The sequence below is a fragment of the Herpailurus yagouaroundi genome, unplaced genomic scaffold, assembly GCF_014898765.1.
Source record: "Herpailurus yagouaroundi ecotype Mexico unplaced genomic scaffold, PumYag 253, whole genome shotgun sequence".
NCBI lineage: Eukaryota > Metazoa > Chordata > Mammalia > Carnivora > Felidae > Herpailurus > Herpailurus yagouaroundi.
In genome coordinates this window covers 4,008,503-4,026,407 of record NW_024412470.1, presented here as the reverse complement: position 1 = coordinate 4,026,407, position 17,905 = coordinate 4,008,503, and the positions used below count along the sequence as shown (strand labels likewise).

Here is a 17,905-nt window from a genome sequence, read left to right as displayed (position 1 = left end):
TCTAAATTTAAAATCTTTTCTGTGGAAGCTTATTTTTATTACGTTAGAATAAAAATGATCTTAAAGACCTTCTATATGATCAGTAAACTTAAGACTGTTATACAAAAATGTTTACACCAAGAATTCGTATAATAATAAGCTATTTAAATATTTAAGCTATTTAAACAGTAAGACTGTCAGAATAATGGTGCATGGTTATCACCTAGCTGACATTGTAAAACATCAGAGATTATTATCGTATTTGGTTTTTCACACCACATTGTTTTTCAACACCAATTTGTTGGTTTTTATTTTGTATATCCAAGGCTAAATTCTGGCTTAATGTTTTAATATGAATTTCATTTATTGCACATTGTCATTAGAATAATCTATATTGTTAATTCCATTTTGTAAACTTCTGGGATTTAACTTGATTTCATATGCTTTATTTAACAAGGGAATCATATTAGTTTTGGCAGTGAGGAGTCGAGAATTTATAAACTTACAATCCAGGAAACATGCGAGAAGATGTAGTGATACTGCAGCTGCAAGCTGGTCCCAAGTGTGGAAGCTCAGCAGTATGGGGATTATTTGGTGTGAACACACATAGGGTTCCCCAAATTGCTATTAATGGCTCAGTTTATTTTAACTGGCCCCTAAGGTAAATCTTCTGTGCTAAAAATTAGTAGTTATATTCATTCTGCTTCCCTTCTGTGTAAAATGCTTTTTCCTTTACTTACTCTCCTACGTTTAATGAAGACTTTAAAGATAAATGTTTTCTCTGCATAACTTGCCTTTAAGTGCAGTGTTTTTTGCTTACTTAGAAGTAACTGTTGTGTGATTCTGGTGGCAGCTCGTCTGAGCCCATGAGTACTTAGAGGAGAGACTTACTCTTTGCTGCTGGCTGGATTGAAAGGGGAAAAAAGGCATCCATATTCACTTCTCCCTTCTGTGTTGTTCCCCTTTCGTCTCCCTTCTTCTCTTAGAACCGACTTGACTTTGTCCCCGTCACTCTTCTTTTTCATATCCTGCTGAACCTGTACCGTGAAGGGGACCTCTTAGTAGGAGTTGGCTCTCCCACAGCTTCCTTGTCTACAGTTCGCAGGAAAGAAAACAAAGCCCCTGTGTTCCAAACATGATTCCGAAAACTAAGGAACACCAAGAGAGTTCTCCAGTTAGTGAAAAGTATTGACGGCACTTTTTAATGCCATTTTAATCTCCGTTTAGTCCTAGAATTCCTGAGAAAAGAAAGTATTTTGAAAGATCTAGATTCATACTCATTTGGTAGTAATTAATTTTATATAGAGAGGCGGTGGGGGTGGTGCGGGATATGTACTGTGAGACTCAGTTGAATAACTGGGGATACGGTTTGGTGGTGAGACCAGACCCTGCGACCCCCCACAACTTCCTTAATACCTCTTCCTGTAGTAGGAAAATAGAAAGGGGGAAAATAATATGAGTGAATTAAGTACTTTTCCTTTTACTGTGTTGGATCATGTTGTGTTGCTATTGAAAAGAAAAACAAGCAAACAGCCTTTTATGAGTAAATTTGTAACTTGTTACTTAGAAAAAACTATCAACAAAATCTATGCCTCTGCTATGGTTTGGCCTCAGATTACCTTTCTAGCTGTTATTTTTTGTTAACCTCCTTTCATACATCCTTGTCTCTGTTCTCAGACAGTCTCTTTTCCACCTCTATGTCTTTGCTTGTGCTATTTCTTCCACCTCGGTTGTAAAATTTGCTATCCTGAAACAATCATAAATTTTTTAAATGTGTTTTGTAATGTTTTAATTTATTTTTGAGAGAGAGAGAGAGAACAACAGAGCACGGGCAGGGGAGGGCCAGAGAGAGAGGGAGACACAGAATCCGAAGCAGGCTCTAGGTTCTGAGCTGTCAGCACGGAGCCCAACACGGGGCTCGAACTCACCAACCATGAGATCATGCCCTGAGCCGAAGTCAGACGCTTAACCAACTGAGCCACCCAGGCACCCCAGACAGTCTCAATTTTGTGACAAGCATGTATAGTACAAAAAATTAATTTTTCCTTCCTGAACCAGTTGAAAATAAGATTCTAGCCTGATGCCTCTTCACTCTATGAACACAAAATTGGAGAGTTAACATTGATCCATTACCAGTGAGTTTTTGAACCCCATCGAATTTTCTCAGTTGTCCCCTAGTGTCTTTCATAGCAGAAGGATCTGGTTCAAAACTGAGCTACATGTAGTTATCACATGTTGTTAGTCTTTTTTACTCTGGAATAATTCCTTAGGCTTTTCTTTGATTGTCACGATCTTGACACAGCACATTCCACATTCACCTTTTAATCAATTAAATAATACATATTTTTGTTTTTAAAAAAATATTTTTGTGGAGCCATGGTTTCTCATGTCATTCAGTGGATTATAATCTATTACAATCAGTATTTTGAGGCTCAAAGTATCTTTGATGCGACTCATAAAATCCCTTAAAGCTGACTTTTGAGCATTTCCTTGCTGTCTGGTACTAGAATTAGTCGTATCTCACAGAAGCCCTGGTTCTCTGAGCAGAGATGGTATTTCGTGCTGGATGCACTCATCACTTTTGAGCTGTCCCTCTTTCCATAGAATACTTTTTTTTTTTTTTTCAACATTTTTTATTTATTTTTGGGACAGAGAGAGACAGAGCATGAACAGGGGAGGGGCAGAGAGAGAGGGAGACACAGAATCAGAAACAGGCTCCAGGTTCTGAGCCATCAGCCCAGAGCCTGACGCGGGGCTCGAACTCACGGACCGCAAGATCGTGACCTGGCTGAAGTCGGACGCTTAACCGACTGCGCCACCCAGGCGCCCCTAGCTGTCCCTCTTTCCAAACCTTCTCAGTAGACGGGGCTGCAGACTGGGGATGTGCACGCACACACGCGCGCGCGCGCACACACACACACACACAAATTTACGTCTGTGTTTCTATATCTATGTAATTTGATAACCGGGAGTTCACATTAATACTTTCAATTCCAGTAAAAAAACAGGACTCACTCTAGTTTTCTCCCATTCCAGGTTTTCACTCCCTTCTCTGACAGTGAAACACCTAGCTCCAGTTATCCTTACTACCTTGATTTATTTGATCAGCCCCTCTGTATGCAACCAGTCTCTCTCTGCCTTTGCCACCCACTCTCCACGTGAATGCCCTTCCCATCCCACAAGGGTGGTGTCACTCCATGCCAGGCTCTTCTCAGGCCCTCTTGCCCCACCTAGGCTCTGATGCCCTGCCCTGGGCTGCCACGGTTCTCCTTGTCCAGTATAGTATCCATCTATTGCTGTTAGTTGTCAGTGTCATTTTAGTTTCCTTTCATCAGGAGTAGTTCATCAGCCTTTCTTTGCCATTCATGAAATGGGCATTTTTGTAAATATAGGTCAGTTATTTCATAGAATGTTCCTCAGTTTTGATGAAATCCCTCATTAATTTTTGCCTTCTGTAGTAACGTTCTTCTCTCTTCCAGCTGAGGGTGGTCTCCCACTTCTGATTTTTTGTACTTACTGTTTGTATGCGTGCCTTATTTGCCTGGCAAATGGGAAGCTCCTGGAGGACAGGATCTGTTTTTTATCCCTCTTGTAAATCTCATTACACTCAACACTGTTACACATGCATGTACATTGGGTAAATAAAGGAAAACAATGAAATAATGTCATACTTAGTATACACCAATTTGATGATGTTCATTATTTTATAAAACAAGTCTTCTCTAAAGGTAAATCATTTTTTTCTAGAATAACATTTAAAATTTTCCTGTGGCTTTGATTTGGAGGACTACTATCAGCAAAACCGTATATGTAGAGGTTGCCTAACTTAGATTTGAAAACCCCAAATTAGTTTTAGAGGCTCATTTACTCAAAAAAAAAAAAAAAAGTTTGAAAAAAAACCCTACTGTTTATCAGGTAAGGTACTCGACCCTAAAAATAAGGTTTCCCTGAGCCTTAATCCCCTCCTGAAGCATTCATGAGGGTTGAACATTCACAGGCTTAAAGTTGCATTTAGTCCTTAAGCGTCTTTGTAAAATCCAAAGGTATTGAATAGGGGAGTAGTCCCAGAGTGTAGCTCCAGGACGAGCAGTGCCAGCATCACTTGAGAACTTGTGAGAAATATGAATCTTTAGGCCCCATTCCTGGGCCTAGTGTAATAAGAAATTCTGGGGGGCAGAGAATTTGCAGTCTTTGCTTTAACAAGCCTTCAGAGATTCTGCTGCACAGTAGAGTGTCCAGACCTGAGACCAACCAGAGTATACCACTGTGCCCCATAAGAGTCCCAGATGTGCCAAATTAGCTCAAAACCACTTGGGCACTACATCTTTTCTTAGGTTCATACGTTCTTATTGGAGATCACCTTAGTACCTTAGGAATATTGCCTGCTGCCTTTATTTGTTAATGCCTTTGATTTTGGGGTTTTTATGATTTATGGTAGATAAAGCCATGAAATAATTCTTTATCTTCGAGTGGAGACATGCATGTATCATTTTAAGTGTCTTTTTTGTTTTCTAGGGAGTTCCGATCAGACTTGAAGTTGGGCCACGTGATATGAAGAGCCGTCAGTTTGTAGCTGTCAGACGAGATACTGGAGAAAAGCTGACATTTGCTGATAATGAGGCTGAGACTAAACTTCAAGCTGTTTTGGAAGACATCCATGTGAACCTTTTTACAAAGTTAGTCCTTAGAATTGCTTTTGTCTCTGATCTTGAAATCCTGTTCAGCTTTTGAGAACTTACTGAGGGGTTTTTTGAGCGCCCCAACTGGAAGCCATCTTTCCCTCTGAGCTCCCATGGTTCTTCATTTACGTTTCTCTTTGTGTTTTTGACTGGTAGCATGACGATTTTTCCAAGAGCTTTCTGCTTAATAGGTTTGCAGCAGTGGCCTCTCTGTCCCATGGACTAATTGGGGTTAACTTTAGATGCAGGCTTTTATGACATATGAATTTGGGGGATTAAGGCACTGATTGTCACCTGTGTAGGTAGACATTAGCAGCAGCCAGGAGCTTTAAAAAATACCAGTGCCTAGAACCCTCCCTAGAAATATTAATTTAGTAGGTCTAGAGTGAGCCTGGCAGCTGTAGTATTAAAAGCTCCTCCCCACGTGATGATGACCTGTAGCCAAGGCTGAGAACCTTTCGATTGAGATTGTAGGTCCGGGATGAGAGGGAGCTTCAGGGCTGCCCTGACCTGTGGAGAGGGGTCTTCTAGAATCAGGGGTTTCAAGTCAGAGGCACTACAAGACTGGTGTGTGTGTGTGGCGCCTTATTTTCTCTCCGACCCACCCGAGGCAGAGAGAAAGGCCCACTGCCCCTGGGGATGGAGGTTCAGTTTGGGGGAAGGTAGTGCCTGCATCTTGTTTATTCATATATCTTTTGATGCCTTGTGCCGGACTCATTAGGCTCCCATAAATCATGCATTTAAGGAAAGAACTAATTTTAGCTGTGGCATTGGTGCTTGCTTACGTTTTTGGACAAGTGGTTTCATTTCTCTGGGCTTGCTTGCCGTAAAATGGGAATGATAATGAGTCTCTTGACTTCAAGGATTTACTTAACCAGCTAATGAATAGTGCATTTGAAGTCCATCTGAACTCAGAACAGGTAATACTGTCAGAGGTGAAAGATCAGAAAGCTGCCTGTCTCTGTTGCTGCCATTTAATTGTGCTGTGCATTTGGGGGTGCCTGGGGGGCTCAGTTGGTTAAGTGTCTGACTTTGACTTGGGTTATAATCTCACGGTTTGTGAGTTCGAGCCCCGCATAGGACTCTCTGATGTCGGTGCAGAGCCCACCTCAGATCCTCTGTCCCAGTCTCTCTCTCTGCCCGTCCACTTGAGCACACGCACTCTCTCACTCAAAAATAAATAGAACATTAAAAAGTAGGGGCGCCTGGGTGGCGCAGTCGGTTAAGCGTCCGACTTCAGCCAGGTCACGATCTCGCAGTCCGTGAGTTCGAGCCCCGCGTCAGGCTCTGGGCTGATGGCTCAGAGCCTGGAGCCTGTTTCCGATTCTGTGTCTCCCTCTCTCTCTGCCCCTCCCCTGTTCATGCTCTGTCTCTCTCTGTCCCAAAAATAAATAAAAACGTTGAAAAAAAATTAAAAAAAAAAAAGTAAATAAGTAAGTAATGCATTTAGGACAGTGGTTCTTTTCTAGGGATTCTCTTCAGAGTCACCTGGGAACTTTGGGAACAGAAAGATACCTGAGCCTCACAGGTTTTAAGATAGATTCTGGTTATCTGTAGTATTAAAGTGTTCTCTGTGTGATTTCAGATGCACACGCCTGGTTGGAAAACTGCTTTAGTGGCTAAAAAGCAGTTTTTTCATTGGCATTTTTATTCAGTAAATTTGTTAACAATGTAGGTTGCATAAAGGTGCATTTTTTCCCCACCTAAGTCTTAAGCCTGGGAAGTGTGTATTCGTTTTTCTCGATCTCATTGGCTATAACTTACTCACATAAGCTTATCTCAATATGAAGAAGCCCACAGGAGGGGATTTGGTGGAGAGCTAGCAGGTACTGGCACAGAATTTAGAACTGAGAGTCAGAAAAGAAGTGTATGCTTTCTCTTTCTTTGTCACCACCCATGAGTGGTCCTCATGTATTGTGTGGCTTTGAATGTGGAAGAGAATAAATACTTATTTCCATTTCTTTTTTCTTTTTTTTTTTTTTTTTAATTTTTTTTTCAACGTTTTTTATTTTATTTTTGGGACAGAGAGAGACAGAGCATGAACAGGGGAGGGGCAGAGAGAGAGGGAGACACAGAATCAGAAACAGGCTCCAGGCTCCGAGCCATCCGCCCAGAGCCTGACGCGGGGCTCGAACTCACGGACCGCGAGATCGTGACCTGGCTGAAGTCGGATGCTTAACCGACTGCGCCACCCAGGCGCCCCTCCATTTCTAAATGTAGTTTAGAAGTACTTACAAGGGAGTTACGTAGTATACGATAACCGCTCGAATATTGTGTATTTATTGTTTTTCCTTTTTTAAAACATGCTCATGCCTTTGTGTTCGATTCTTACAATAATCCTATATGGTAGTTAGATTACTTGAGTATTTTTCCAGTTTTGTGGAAGGGAAAATTAAGACCAAAGAGGTTTAAAAAATGATACAGACTCTCATAGATGGTAGTGGTATAGACAGGAATAGAATGTTGGTGAGTAGAGATTTAATGGCAGTAACAAAAGTAATTAGAGCACCTGGCTGGCTCAGTGGGAGAGCCTGTGACTTGATCTCAGGGTCATGAGTTCAAGCCCCATGTTGAAGTGACTTAAATAAATCAAACTTAAAAAAAGTATTACCTGTTGTATGCTTTGGAAATTCCCCTTTCATTTACTGTTAATAGTAATACAATGATGAGTTGACTGAGACTTACTGTGTGTTGCTGTTAGTGACAAAGTTGAGATTCAAATTGGTAAGTTCTCACTTCCAGGTAATTGCTCTTTTGTTAGATTATGCTTATGTTTTAAAGAAAACTTTGTCATATTTGTAAGAAAAAATATATTCTTTTTCAATTATGTTTTGATAGGGCTTCTGAAGATCTTAAGACTCATATGGTCGTGGCTAATACAATGGAAGACTTTCAGAAGATGCTAGATTCTGGGAAGGTAAGAGACTTCTGGAAAGTTTTGAATATAAAATATTTCAGTAATGGTATTTTAAGACTCACTGAATTTATGCATGATATTAATCCCTTTTATAAGGCCAGTCACTCAACAGGATTATATATTACTCCACATTTTATCCTGTTTTCCATTGGCTTTCCTAAAGCATTACAGCATTATATCATTTCTGGATAACACTGTGAACTGATTATGTAAAAACTTTTTCTCTCACTTTAAATACTGGCTAAACAGCATTCATTCTGTATGACCCTTAATGTTTTAATTACTGAAGGTGTTTTTCATCTTGAATTAAGTTCCTGAAGTAAGCGTTAACATAATGTAATATTGAAATATAATGTGCATATTCCTAAAATAAGGTTAAAAATCCATGTCAAAATTTTCAATTCCCTGATCTTAATTGATTGAGCTTTTCTGAATAATAAGGGGGAAAATATTGCTCATGTCTAAGCCTGTTTTTCAAAATGAATGGGTACTTCACGCTCCTTTAAAAGACCTAGGTCTTTCTAATCAGGTAGGTACATAGTGGTTCTTTTGAATTTTATCAGTTTTATGTGTTGTGAGTATGCAGATGTTCCTAGCTGAAACTTCTCTAATTTTCAAAGAAAAGAGGTGTCCTGATTTGCACAATTAATTATTGCAATGAATCACTTGTGAACTTTAATATTCTGGTATTCATGCTTGATTTTACAACCAATCCTGTGTTCTCAGGTTATAAATGAGAAAACCATGGGCCAGAGTCTAAATGAATTACCCCGAGCTCTATAGAGGCAAACTTGGTCCTAAAATTTAGATGTCATTTTGACTAAGTTTAATGCACTTTCTTCTGTATATTTTTGTTCTTATGTATTATTTTTTTTAAGTTTATTTATTTTTAGAGAGAGCAAGAGCAGGGGAGGGACAGAGAGACAGGGTGAGAGAGAAACCCAAGCAGTCTTTGCTCTGTCAGCGCAGACCCTGATGCAGGGCTCCAACTCACAAACGGTGAGGTCATGCCCTGAGCCAAAATCTAGTGGGACACTTAACCGACTGAGTCACCCAGGCGCCCCAGGTCATAACCTCTTAATATGTCTTTTATTGCGTGAACTGGGACAATGTGTTAATCTCTCTGGCTCTCAGTTTACTAATCTGTAAATGAATACAAGATAGATAATCTTAAAATCCCCTTCAGATCCATAATTCTTCAGTAGGTTTCTATTATTCTTGGTTTATTGCCCTTATGATCTTCCACCTTTCTGGTTTCTGGAAGTTGTTACTTGATTCAGATTACGTACTTCTTTTTTTTAATTAAAAAAAAAATTTTTTTTAATGTTTATTTATTTTTGAGAGAGAGAGAGAGAGAGCTGGGGAAGGGGCAGAGAGAGGGAGACACAGAATCCAAAGCAGGCCAGCACAGAGCCCGACGCGGGGCTCGAACTCATAAGCTGTGAGATCATGACCTGAGCCGAAGTCGGATGCTTAACCAACTGAGCCACCCAGGAGCCCCTCAGATTACACACTTCCGATAGAGGGCTAAAGATTCAGTGTTTATTTTTTCTTTCACTGTAATTCATTTATGATTTTATTTTTGTTCCATTAATTACTGAATTTTTTAAATTTCCTTTCTTGGGGTGCATGGGGTGGTGGCTCAGTTGGTTAAGCATCTGACTCTTGGTTTCAGCTCAGGTCATGATCTTACAGTTTGTGAGATCGAGCCCAGCGTCGGGCTCTGCTCTGAGAGTATAGGACCTGCTTGGGATTCTCTCTGTCCCTCTCCTGCTTGCTTTCTCTCTCTCTCTGTTTCTCTTAAAATAAACTTAAAAAAAAATAAAATAATGTTTCATTTATTATGGAAATATAGTAGTCACTTTTGCAGTCCAGTCTGGTAAAGGCATTATGTAAGAGTTAATAAATCAATAGAGTAACTATCAGTTAATCCATTGCTTTCAAAGAAAGGAATCTCAGCAGATATCAGTAGAGTCCTATCTTTTATTCTAATATCAGATTAGAGATTTCAACATCTATTCTAAAGCACAAAGTGGGATGTTAGTTGTATGTCCAAAGAGCACGTAGAGATTAGATTTTGTTTCTTGTATCAGTAGCCAGTTCTATCCCCCACCTCCCCTCATGTTGGTCACCTTCTGTGTGTTGACTGACCGTCAAGCAACCTTTGAGGCTCTTGTAAATAAAACTGTATTTACTAGGTGGGGAGAAGGAGAAAGGGATCTTTGGAACTTGCATGTAGGTGAAAGTTTGATTTTCTACTCTTTGTTGGTATAAATGAAAAAAAAAATTAGATCTGATTTATAGAACTTCAGTAAATTTTTTCAAAAGTATAATTAGATGAAAAACAAATGTTATTTATGTATAATTTTTTTAGTCTTGATGTATGTTACTAATCTGTTGATCACTATGATTTTTGAGTATTGATATTTCTCATCATTAACATTTTCTGCTTCAGAATTCAAGATATTATACATTGTGGAAAATTGTATCTTTTTAAAGCATATAGAAATAATAAAAAATAAAAGTTAAAAACTTTTCTGTGGTTGAATAAATAGGCTAAAAATATATATTTTCCTTTCATATTAATGAATTATATGCATAAATAGAAATTTCACGTCTTATCACCTACACTTTACTTTGAAGCTACAAAGAATTAAAACATGCATTTTTACAAAATTATCATTTATGAGTTTAAATAACTTCAGTTGAATTTTTCCATACTATGGCATTTTTTAAATTTTAAAAATTATTTTAGAAATTCCTTCTCAAGCCTCAGTAATTTTTTCTTAGGGAAAAAGAAAATAAGACCACTTACTGTAGAATTTGTTAAAGTAATGAAAATATAGTTGTGTTGTGGGTTAAAAATAAAAGCAAAATTTTCTAAGAGACCAAATTTAAATTTATAATCCAAAGACCCTCTTTGTAATTAAGTCTTAATATTTTTATCATTGCACAGTGACAGTGGTTCCAAGTTTTCCTCCCATTCTGTTTTTTGTAATGAATTTTAAACAATACTTTTATGAATGTACATTCTTTTCATGCTTTCTGTTTGTACAAATGCTAATGATTTACCAAATTTCAATACAGGGGGGTAACTTTGGGTTATTTCAGCCCTTATATATCTAAGTTTATTTTGCTTCCACTTTCATCGCATAAACAATTTTTATTAAAATGTTTCAAAATCCTTACTAATACCATTCCTTACACCTTCTATTCACCCACTCATTCCCTCCCACCCCCCACTACCCTGCCGGGATTTTCCTAGCAAGTTATCACTTCCTTATTGTCTTAAGGCAGATTATCAAAATAACAGTTGACCAATTTTGGGAATTAGGCTAACACATTTTGTTGAATAAGAGACGGATAACTAACTATTTCTTATCCTGCAGAATGTTCACCTGATGAATTACTTGTTCTTCTTATAATTTCCTACTGTTACTTTCACTTTACTTCTTAGAGAAACCTTTTGAAGTATGTTTAACTAAATTCCCAGTGCCTTATAAGGGGTTTGCAAGAGGGTCATGATTTGAGTATGGAATGTGTGGCTCAAAGTAGTTGATCAGAAATTGATGAGGGGGTGCGCCTCGGTGGCTCAGTTGGTTGAGCGTCCGACTTCGGTTCAGGTCATAATCTCGCGGTTCGTGAGTTCAAGCCCTGAGTTGAGCTTGGGCTCATTGCTGTTATTGCAGAGCCCTCTTCAGATCCTCTGTCCCCCACTCTCTCTCTGCCCCTCCCCTGGTCACACACACACACACACACACACACACTCCCTCTCTCTCTCTCTCTCTCTCTGTCTCTCTGTCTCTGTCTCTGTCTCAAAAATAAACATTAAAAAAAAAAATTGATGAGGGAGCTAGATAACTTTCTAACTTTTTAAACTAATGTCTGGGGATTGTCCCCATCTTTGATCTCCCCACTGCTAATCTTGATCTCCAGGAACTTTCTGTAGGATTGTTACATAATTGTTCTTGCATACAAACCTCACTTTGAAGTAGACATGCTATGAAAAGTTTAGGGTTTACAGCTGAGAGAACTCTTAATTCTTGTCTAGTCCAACACGCATTTTACAAAAGAAGATTCAGAGCTAGAGAGTTTCAAATATGCAGTGAATTTCAAAATTAGGGTAAAATCCCAGCTCTCTTGATTCTGCCCATTATTCTGTATGATCTATAAAAGAAAATTTGAGAAGTTATTTTTTTCTGATACAAATTATTTTTGACTTTGAGTACCCTTGGACTTTAAAAGTGATTCACTTGCCTATCGCATTATGGCATAAAGCGAGGTTTACCTGATTGTTCATTGTTATCGTTAATGGCAGTTTAAAAATCAGTTTATTATTCATCATCTCTCCTCTGTCCTACTTGCAACTGGTCACTTAGGCAGAGCAGGTAGTGTCCGGATCTGAAATGAGAGCAGTACAGTGAGAGGCAGGACTCAGGTCTACCGATCCTTTCTTTCCGCTCTTCGGGCACTGTGTTGTAGCCAGTTTATTTGGACATTGACGCGTATGGCAAAGATGTTTTGTCGTGTTGCTTTACAGTGTATGGGTTTTGGATAGAGGGACAAAAACATTTTCCCATCCCTTACGCCTCTGAGCAGAGTTTCTTGCAGGTTTGGAAAGGTACCGTGGCCTGAAACAGGTACCATGGGAGACGTGTCCTTTTTGCTTCAACTCAGGTATTCCTTTTACGGAATGGAATTCTGAACCCAGAATATTTTTTCTTTTCTATTAGATTGCTCAGATTCCATTCTGTGGGGAAATTGACTGTGAAGACTGGATCAAAAAGACCACTGCTAGGTAAATGTAGTTAACAGAACTTGTGAGTATTGCAGTGAAAAAGAATGGGAATTTAGAGCATAAATGAGTGGAATTCTTAATTTGTTTTTAATTTCAGAGATCAAGATCTTGAACCTGGGGCTCCATCCATGGGAGCTAAAAGTCTTTGCATCCCCTTCACACCGCTCCGTGAGCTGCAGCCGGGAGCCAGATGCGTCTGTGGCAAGAACCCTGCCAAGTTCTATACCTTGTTTGGTCGTAGTTACTAAGGGATAAAGCAAAACTCCTATCTCCAACCCTCCGCACTTTTTAAAAAAATTGATATTAATATCTTCCCAGATATAGACAGTTTTATGATTTTTTAAAATAAAAGTTCTAATGGGAGGTCACATGAGACACAGACCCCTTCTTCTTAGGCCTAAATTAACAGTGGGAAAAAGGCTTTTCTGTAAACAACCCCAGTAATAAATATCATGAATTAATACTGTTTTATGTATTCATTTATTTCTGAAATACATGATTTATGTACCACAGGACGTCCTTACAAAGAGATGAAGAAAATTGGGAACCCAGTGTCCCTCATGTTTCAGACCTCGAACAAGCAGTCCTCTCGTTTCTTGTATGTTGAAGTCCTTCTCTTCCTACACTCCTTCTCCTGAATCTAAAATTGTCCTAAATCTTTCTGTTTAGAAGACAAAACAAAACCACAAATGGACCGAAAAACAAAGAAACCCCATACCTTTCCCGTGAGCTTCTTCCTCCCTCTCGTTACTGCTAGTTTCTGTGGGGTCTTCACCAACAGGCCATGGTTTCTGAAGGAGGCATAACCCCCTCACTTCCGCTTCTTGTTTTGCACTTGTCTGCTCCCGCCCTGCCTCTGCCTCACCGCCATTTTCCCTGCGACCCCTAATGCCACTTCTGACCCAAGCTAACGTCTCAGTCTCTTGTCTTCCCATATCACTCTGCTGCGTTTCTGCTGCTATAAAACATTTCTTTTTTTTACTAAAATTACTCCTATGACTTGCCCTCCCACTCTGATTCTTTTTCTTAGTTCTTCCCTAGGCATTCCTAGGCTAAACTTCTGTACCTGGCCTGGCCCTTTTCTGGTGCTGCCTAGTCTACCTCCTCTAATCCCATGGTTTGACAGAACACAAATAGGATGACTCCAGCCAACATTCTTTCTCTAGGTCTGAGCTCTAGACCTTATTCCAGCTGCATCCTCAGGCCCCTCGAATGTTCCCATCATATTTTCAGGCTATTTGTCCCAAAACCCTCGTTTCACCGTCCACTCCCAGACCTGCTCTTCCTACAGTATTTCCTGCTAAAGGGCTTCACATTTCCGAAATGTACCTGGTAACCTAAACCAGAACCGGAGTCATCTTAGCCTCTCCAACACACCGTCTGCTGTGTTCATTTCACCAGCACAACATCCCCCGCCATTCCCACTCGTGTCTCCTGGGTCTCCCCTTTCGCAGATGCCTCTACTGCCTCGTGTCTGTTAACCTCTGACGTCAGTTACGTACACTGGCCTCCGGAGTTTTGTCTCAGGCGGGCCCCACATTGCCACAGGTGTTTTCTTTCTTAATGTACAATGTACCAAGATGTCTCCCTTCCCCTTAAAAGGCTTTTCAGGGCTCACCATCAGTAACAGAATAAAATATTAATGCTATAGCCAAGTCTGGTTCAGCCTATCTGACCAGTCTCTCTTCTTCAACCAATCCAGCAAAGCCCTATGCAACCTAACCATTTGGGGTTTCTTGTGAACAATGTGCCATTTCCCATCTCTGTCTCTGTCCCTTTGCCTGGAATGCCTTTTACTCATTTCTAGTCAACTAGGTAAATCTCTCTGGGGCTCCATTCCAAAACACTTTCCCACTTTGTAGTAATAAATACACCAATAAAAGGAATAAGCTTCAAAAGGACTTGAATTTTGAATCATGTTTTGAAGGATAAGTAGACTTTTATTATTTTTTTTCTGGGTGAACTTGTTTTATTTTTTCAAAGAAATAATTTTGCTTATTGAAAAGTTATACATACTCATTGCTAAAAAAGAAAATATAAATTAAAATAAGACCGTAAAAGTCAATTGGTAATTCTAAAACCCAGGTAAATTACTATTTGAGTATTGCATATTTACATGTCTAAGATTACTAGGCATACCATTTATAATGTTTTTTTTTTTTAATTCTAATTTTATTTTTTAAATTCACATCCAAGTTAGCATATAGTGCAACAATGATTTCAGGAGTAGATGCCTTAGTGCCCCTTACCCATTTAGCCCATCCCCCCTCCCTCAACCCCTCCATTAACCCTCTGTTTGTTCTCCATTTAAGAGTCTCTTACGTTTTTGTCCCCCTCCCTGTTTTTGTATTATTTTTGCTTCCCTTCCCTTACGTCCATCTGTTTTGTATCTTGAAGTCCTCATATGAGTGAAGTCCTATGATACGTGTCTTTCTCTAATTTCGCTTAACATAATACCCTCTAGTTCCATCCATGTAGTTGCAAATGGCAAGATTTCATTCTTTTTGATTGCCGAGCAATACTCCATTATATATATACACCACATCTTTATCCATTCATCCATCGATGGACATTTGGGCTCTTTCCATGCTTTGGCTATTGTTGATAGTGCTGCTATAAACATTGGGGTGCTTGTGCCCCTTCGAAACAGCACACCTGTATCCCTTGGATAAATACCTAGTAGTGCAATTGCTGGGTCATAGGTTCTATTTTTAATATGTCATTTGCAAACATCTCCCATTCTGTCGGTTGCCTTTTAGTTTGTTGATTGTTTCCTTCGCTGTGCAGAAGCTTTTTATTTTGATGAGGTCACCATAGTTCATTTTTGCTTTTGTTTCTTTTGCCTCCGGAGACGTGTTGAGTTAGAAGTTGCTGCGGCCAAGATCAAAGAGGTTTTTGCCTGCTTTCTCCTCGAGTATCTTGATGGCTTCCTGTCTTACGTTCAGGTCTGAAATCCATTTTGAGTTCATTTTTGTGTATGATGTAAGAAAGTGATCCGGTTTCATTTTTCTGCATGTCACTCTCCAGTTTTCCCGGCACCACTTGCTGAAGAGACTGTCTTTGTTTTATTGGATATTCTTTCCTGCTTTGTCAAAGATTAGTTGGCCATACGTTTGTGACTCCATTTCTGGGTTCTCTATTCTGTTCCATTGATCTGAGTGTCTGTTCTTGTGCCAAGGATAAGTAGAATTTTAATACATAGAAAAGGAAGGACATTCCAGGCAGAGGGAACAGCATATGCAAAACCTCATGGTTTTGGTATATGCTATGTGTGAGAACACAGCAAAACTGTTATTAAGTTGGTAGGAAATTATCAAAGCAGATTAAATATAGCATATCTTCAAGACTGATGTTTTGAGTATGTATTCATATAGATGAATGAGGTAAATACATAAGACACATTTCTGTCAGAATCAATTTCTTATTAAGCTATGGCAATACAGAATGCTTTATCTTGTTTTTTCTACCTTTAGTAGCTGTGTAAACCACCTATTCGTTTATAAAATGGAGAGACGTCTAATAGCTTCACCAGAGTTACTCTACCTTATAAAGTACTTAGAACAATGCCTAACACACACTAAAAAATAATAGCTAATGTTAGTTAATGACCTTACAGAGTCAACTGGAAGTTGCTCCTAATTTGTAGCTTTAATTAACAATAATTAGCCTCTGATTTTTTTTGTCCTGCAAACATAAATGCTTTAAAACGCAAGGTTTTTTTAGTGGATCCATGACAAAAGCCTGAAAAGTAGATCAGAAACTAATGACCACATTTTGTCCCATAGCCCAAGGCCATTTTGGAGGAAGTGGCAATCATCGGAGCAAAGACAAACCCCAGGCTATTTTTTGAAGCTTCAGATGAGTAGAACTAATCACAGAAAAGCTTGAAGTTTGCTGCTTTAAAGGTATTCACTATTTAAAGGAACCTCCAAATAATTATGTTGAGGAAGGAATCCTTCCTCCAAAATCTGCTTGTGATAAATTGCTTTCTTTCTCAAACTGAGGTTCAACTAAAATACCAAAACTTTTTCAAACATCTGAAGAGTGGTGGTGCTTTTCAAGAGGGTGCTAAACCTGAATCCAAGTGATATCCTTTAAGAAATGATCAGTATTTTACTTGCAGATGACAGCCATTAATTAGATACATGACCAACAGTCACAAAAGTGATCGTGTGCCTTGTGTTTGTTCCAACAAGAAGAAAACAAATAGGTCAAGGTATATTATTGCTGGCTGTGCTCACTAGGACCTGCTAGTGTATATTATAGGATAGCAATTTCTAGGTTCACCCATGGCTGTTCAAAATAGTTCCTAATGCCAGTAAATCATTTGACACCTTCATGAAAATTAGTAACAGCAACTTCTCTGGCTTCCTGCTGGGGAGGCTTTGAGGCTTGAGATCAGCAACAAGCAGAGAGAAGGCATTTTGACTGGAGGGTCTGTGCCTGTCCCCCTATTTGGTATCTGATTGTAGTTATAAATATTAGTCATCTGTCATAAAGCTGTGGTTTTCAGGGGGGTGTCAGGAGCATCAGAAGTTTGGGGAGGCAGCTACCGCTACCAAATCTTCGGCCTTTTGCTTGTCACTTTCGCCGCGTCTAGAAAATTCCAGCCATTTATTTAATAAATTTGAGCGCCTGCTTTGTGCAAAGTGCCTAAGCAGACAGCAGCAAGTAGAGCCAAACATGAGTTTTCCTCTTCTTGGCTCTATCTCCTTGAAGTTATCTAGTTCAGCTGCAAAAGCAGGCAATCGAGTGGACAGGGAGGTGGAGCAGGGAACTGGGGCTGAGCACTGTGAAGAGGGGGGCATTGCCTCGGTGACCCTCACGGAGACATGGCAGGATCATCCCTGCCCACAGCAGCGTGCTGACAACAACCCCTGTACTCAAGATGATAATAGCTGGAGAATGAGGTCCACCCGATCCTGCCACACCTCAGGCTTGAAATCACAGAGACAAACACATTCCCCTGGCTCAGCAGGCGATGTGAAAACGGTGCCTCCGTTTCACTTTACTGGAGGATTCAAGAGTTTGAAACATCCGTAGTGCTGAAATGATATAAAACTGTTTTAAAGGAGTCTCATGTAATGGGGATATCTCACAATATATTTTAGTTATGTTCCCGAAAGCAAACTTTGTGACTGGGAAGAATGTGTTGAATGAGCGAGGAGCTTGGGGGATATACAGGCTGGTGACGGTGCTAACAACAGAATTATGTGGTAAAAATGTCATTATACTGTATTTCCCTCATTTATTCATTCTGTCACTCTCCTGGACAATTATTTCCTACATTTTTCCCCTCAATTTTTCCAGATTTCCCCTTTCTGACTTCGAGTTGGTCGTCTCGATTTCGGTTTCATCAAGAAGATAGAGACAATAAGAATAGACCCACCAGGGGCGCCTGGGGGGCTCAGTTGGATAAGTGTTAGACTTTGGCTCAGGTCATGATCTCACAGTTTGTGGTTTCAAGCCCCGCAGTGGGCTCTGTGCTGACAGCTCAGAGCCTAGAGCCTCCTTTGGATTCTGTGTCTCCCT

The 17,905-nt window shown here is 39.6% G+C and overlaps 2 protein-coding genes across 5 annotated transcripts in view; both read left to right on the top strand.

Annotated features, from left to right (window-relative positions):
* Nucleotides 1-12,834, top strand: part of EPRS1 (glutamyl-prolyl-tRNA synthetase 1) — a 72,770-nt gene extending 59,936 nt beyond the window's left edge. For all 3 annotated transcript variants that reach the window (XM_040460955.1, XM_040460954.1, XM_040460956.1), the window contains 4 exons: nt 4,495-4,655; nt 7,497-7,575; nt 12,309-12,373; nt 12,471-12,834. In XM_040460955.1, the coding sequence (XP_040316889.1) occupies nt 4,495-4,655; nt 7,497-7,575; nt 12,309-12,373; nt 12,471-12,621 (456 nt within the window). In that variant the 3' untranslated portion in view covers nt 12,622-12,834. The remainder of the gene's footprint in view (nt 1-4,494; nt 4,656-7,496; nt 7,576-12,308; nt 12,374-12,470) is intronic.
* Nucleotides 12,835-12,859: 25 nt separating this feature from the next.
* SLC30A10 (solute carrier family 30 member 10) overlaps nt 12,860-17,905 on the top strand; it is a 44,460-nt gene continuing 39,414 nt past the window's right edge. Inside the window, exons 1-2 of one of the 2 annotated variants that reach the window (XM_040460957.1) lie at nt 12,860-12,971; nt 16,159-16,278. The gene's annotated coding sequence lies outside the window, so the exon portion shown is untranslated. Of the gene's footprint in view, nt 12,972-15,464; nt 16,279-17,905 lie in introns of those variants that run through there. The other variant, XM_040460958.1, reaches the window with a different exon arrangement.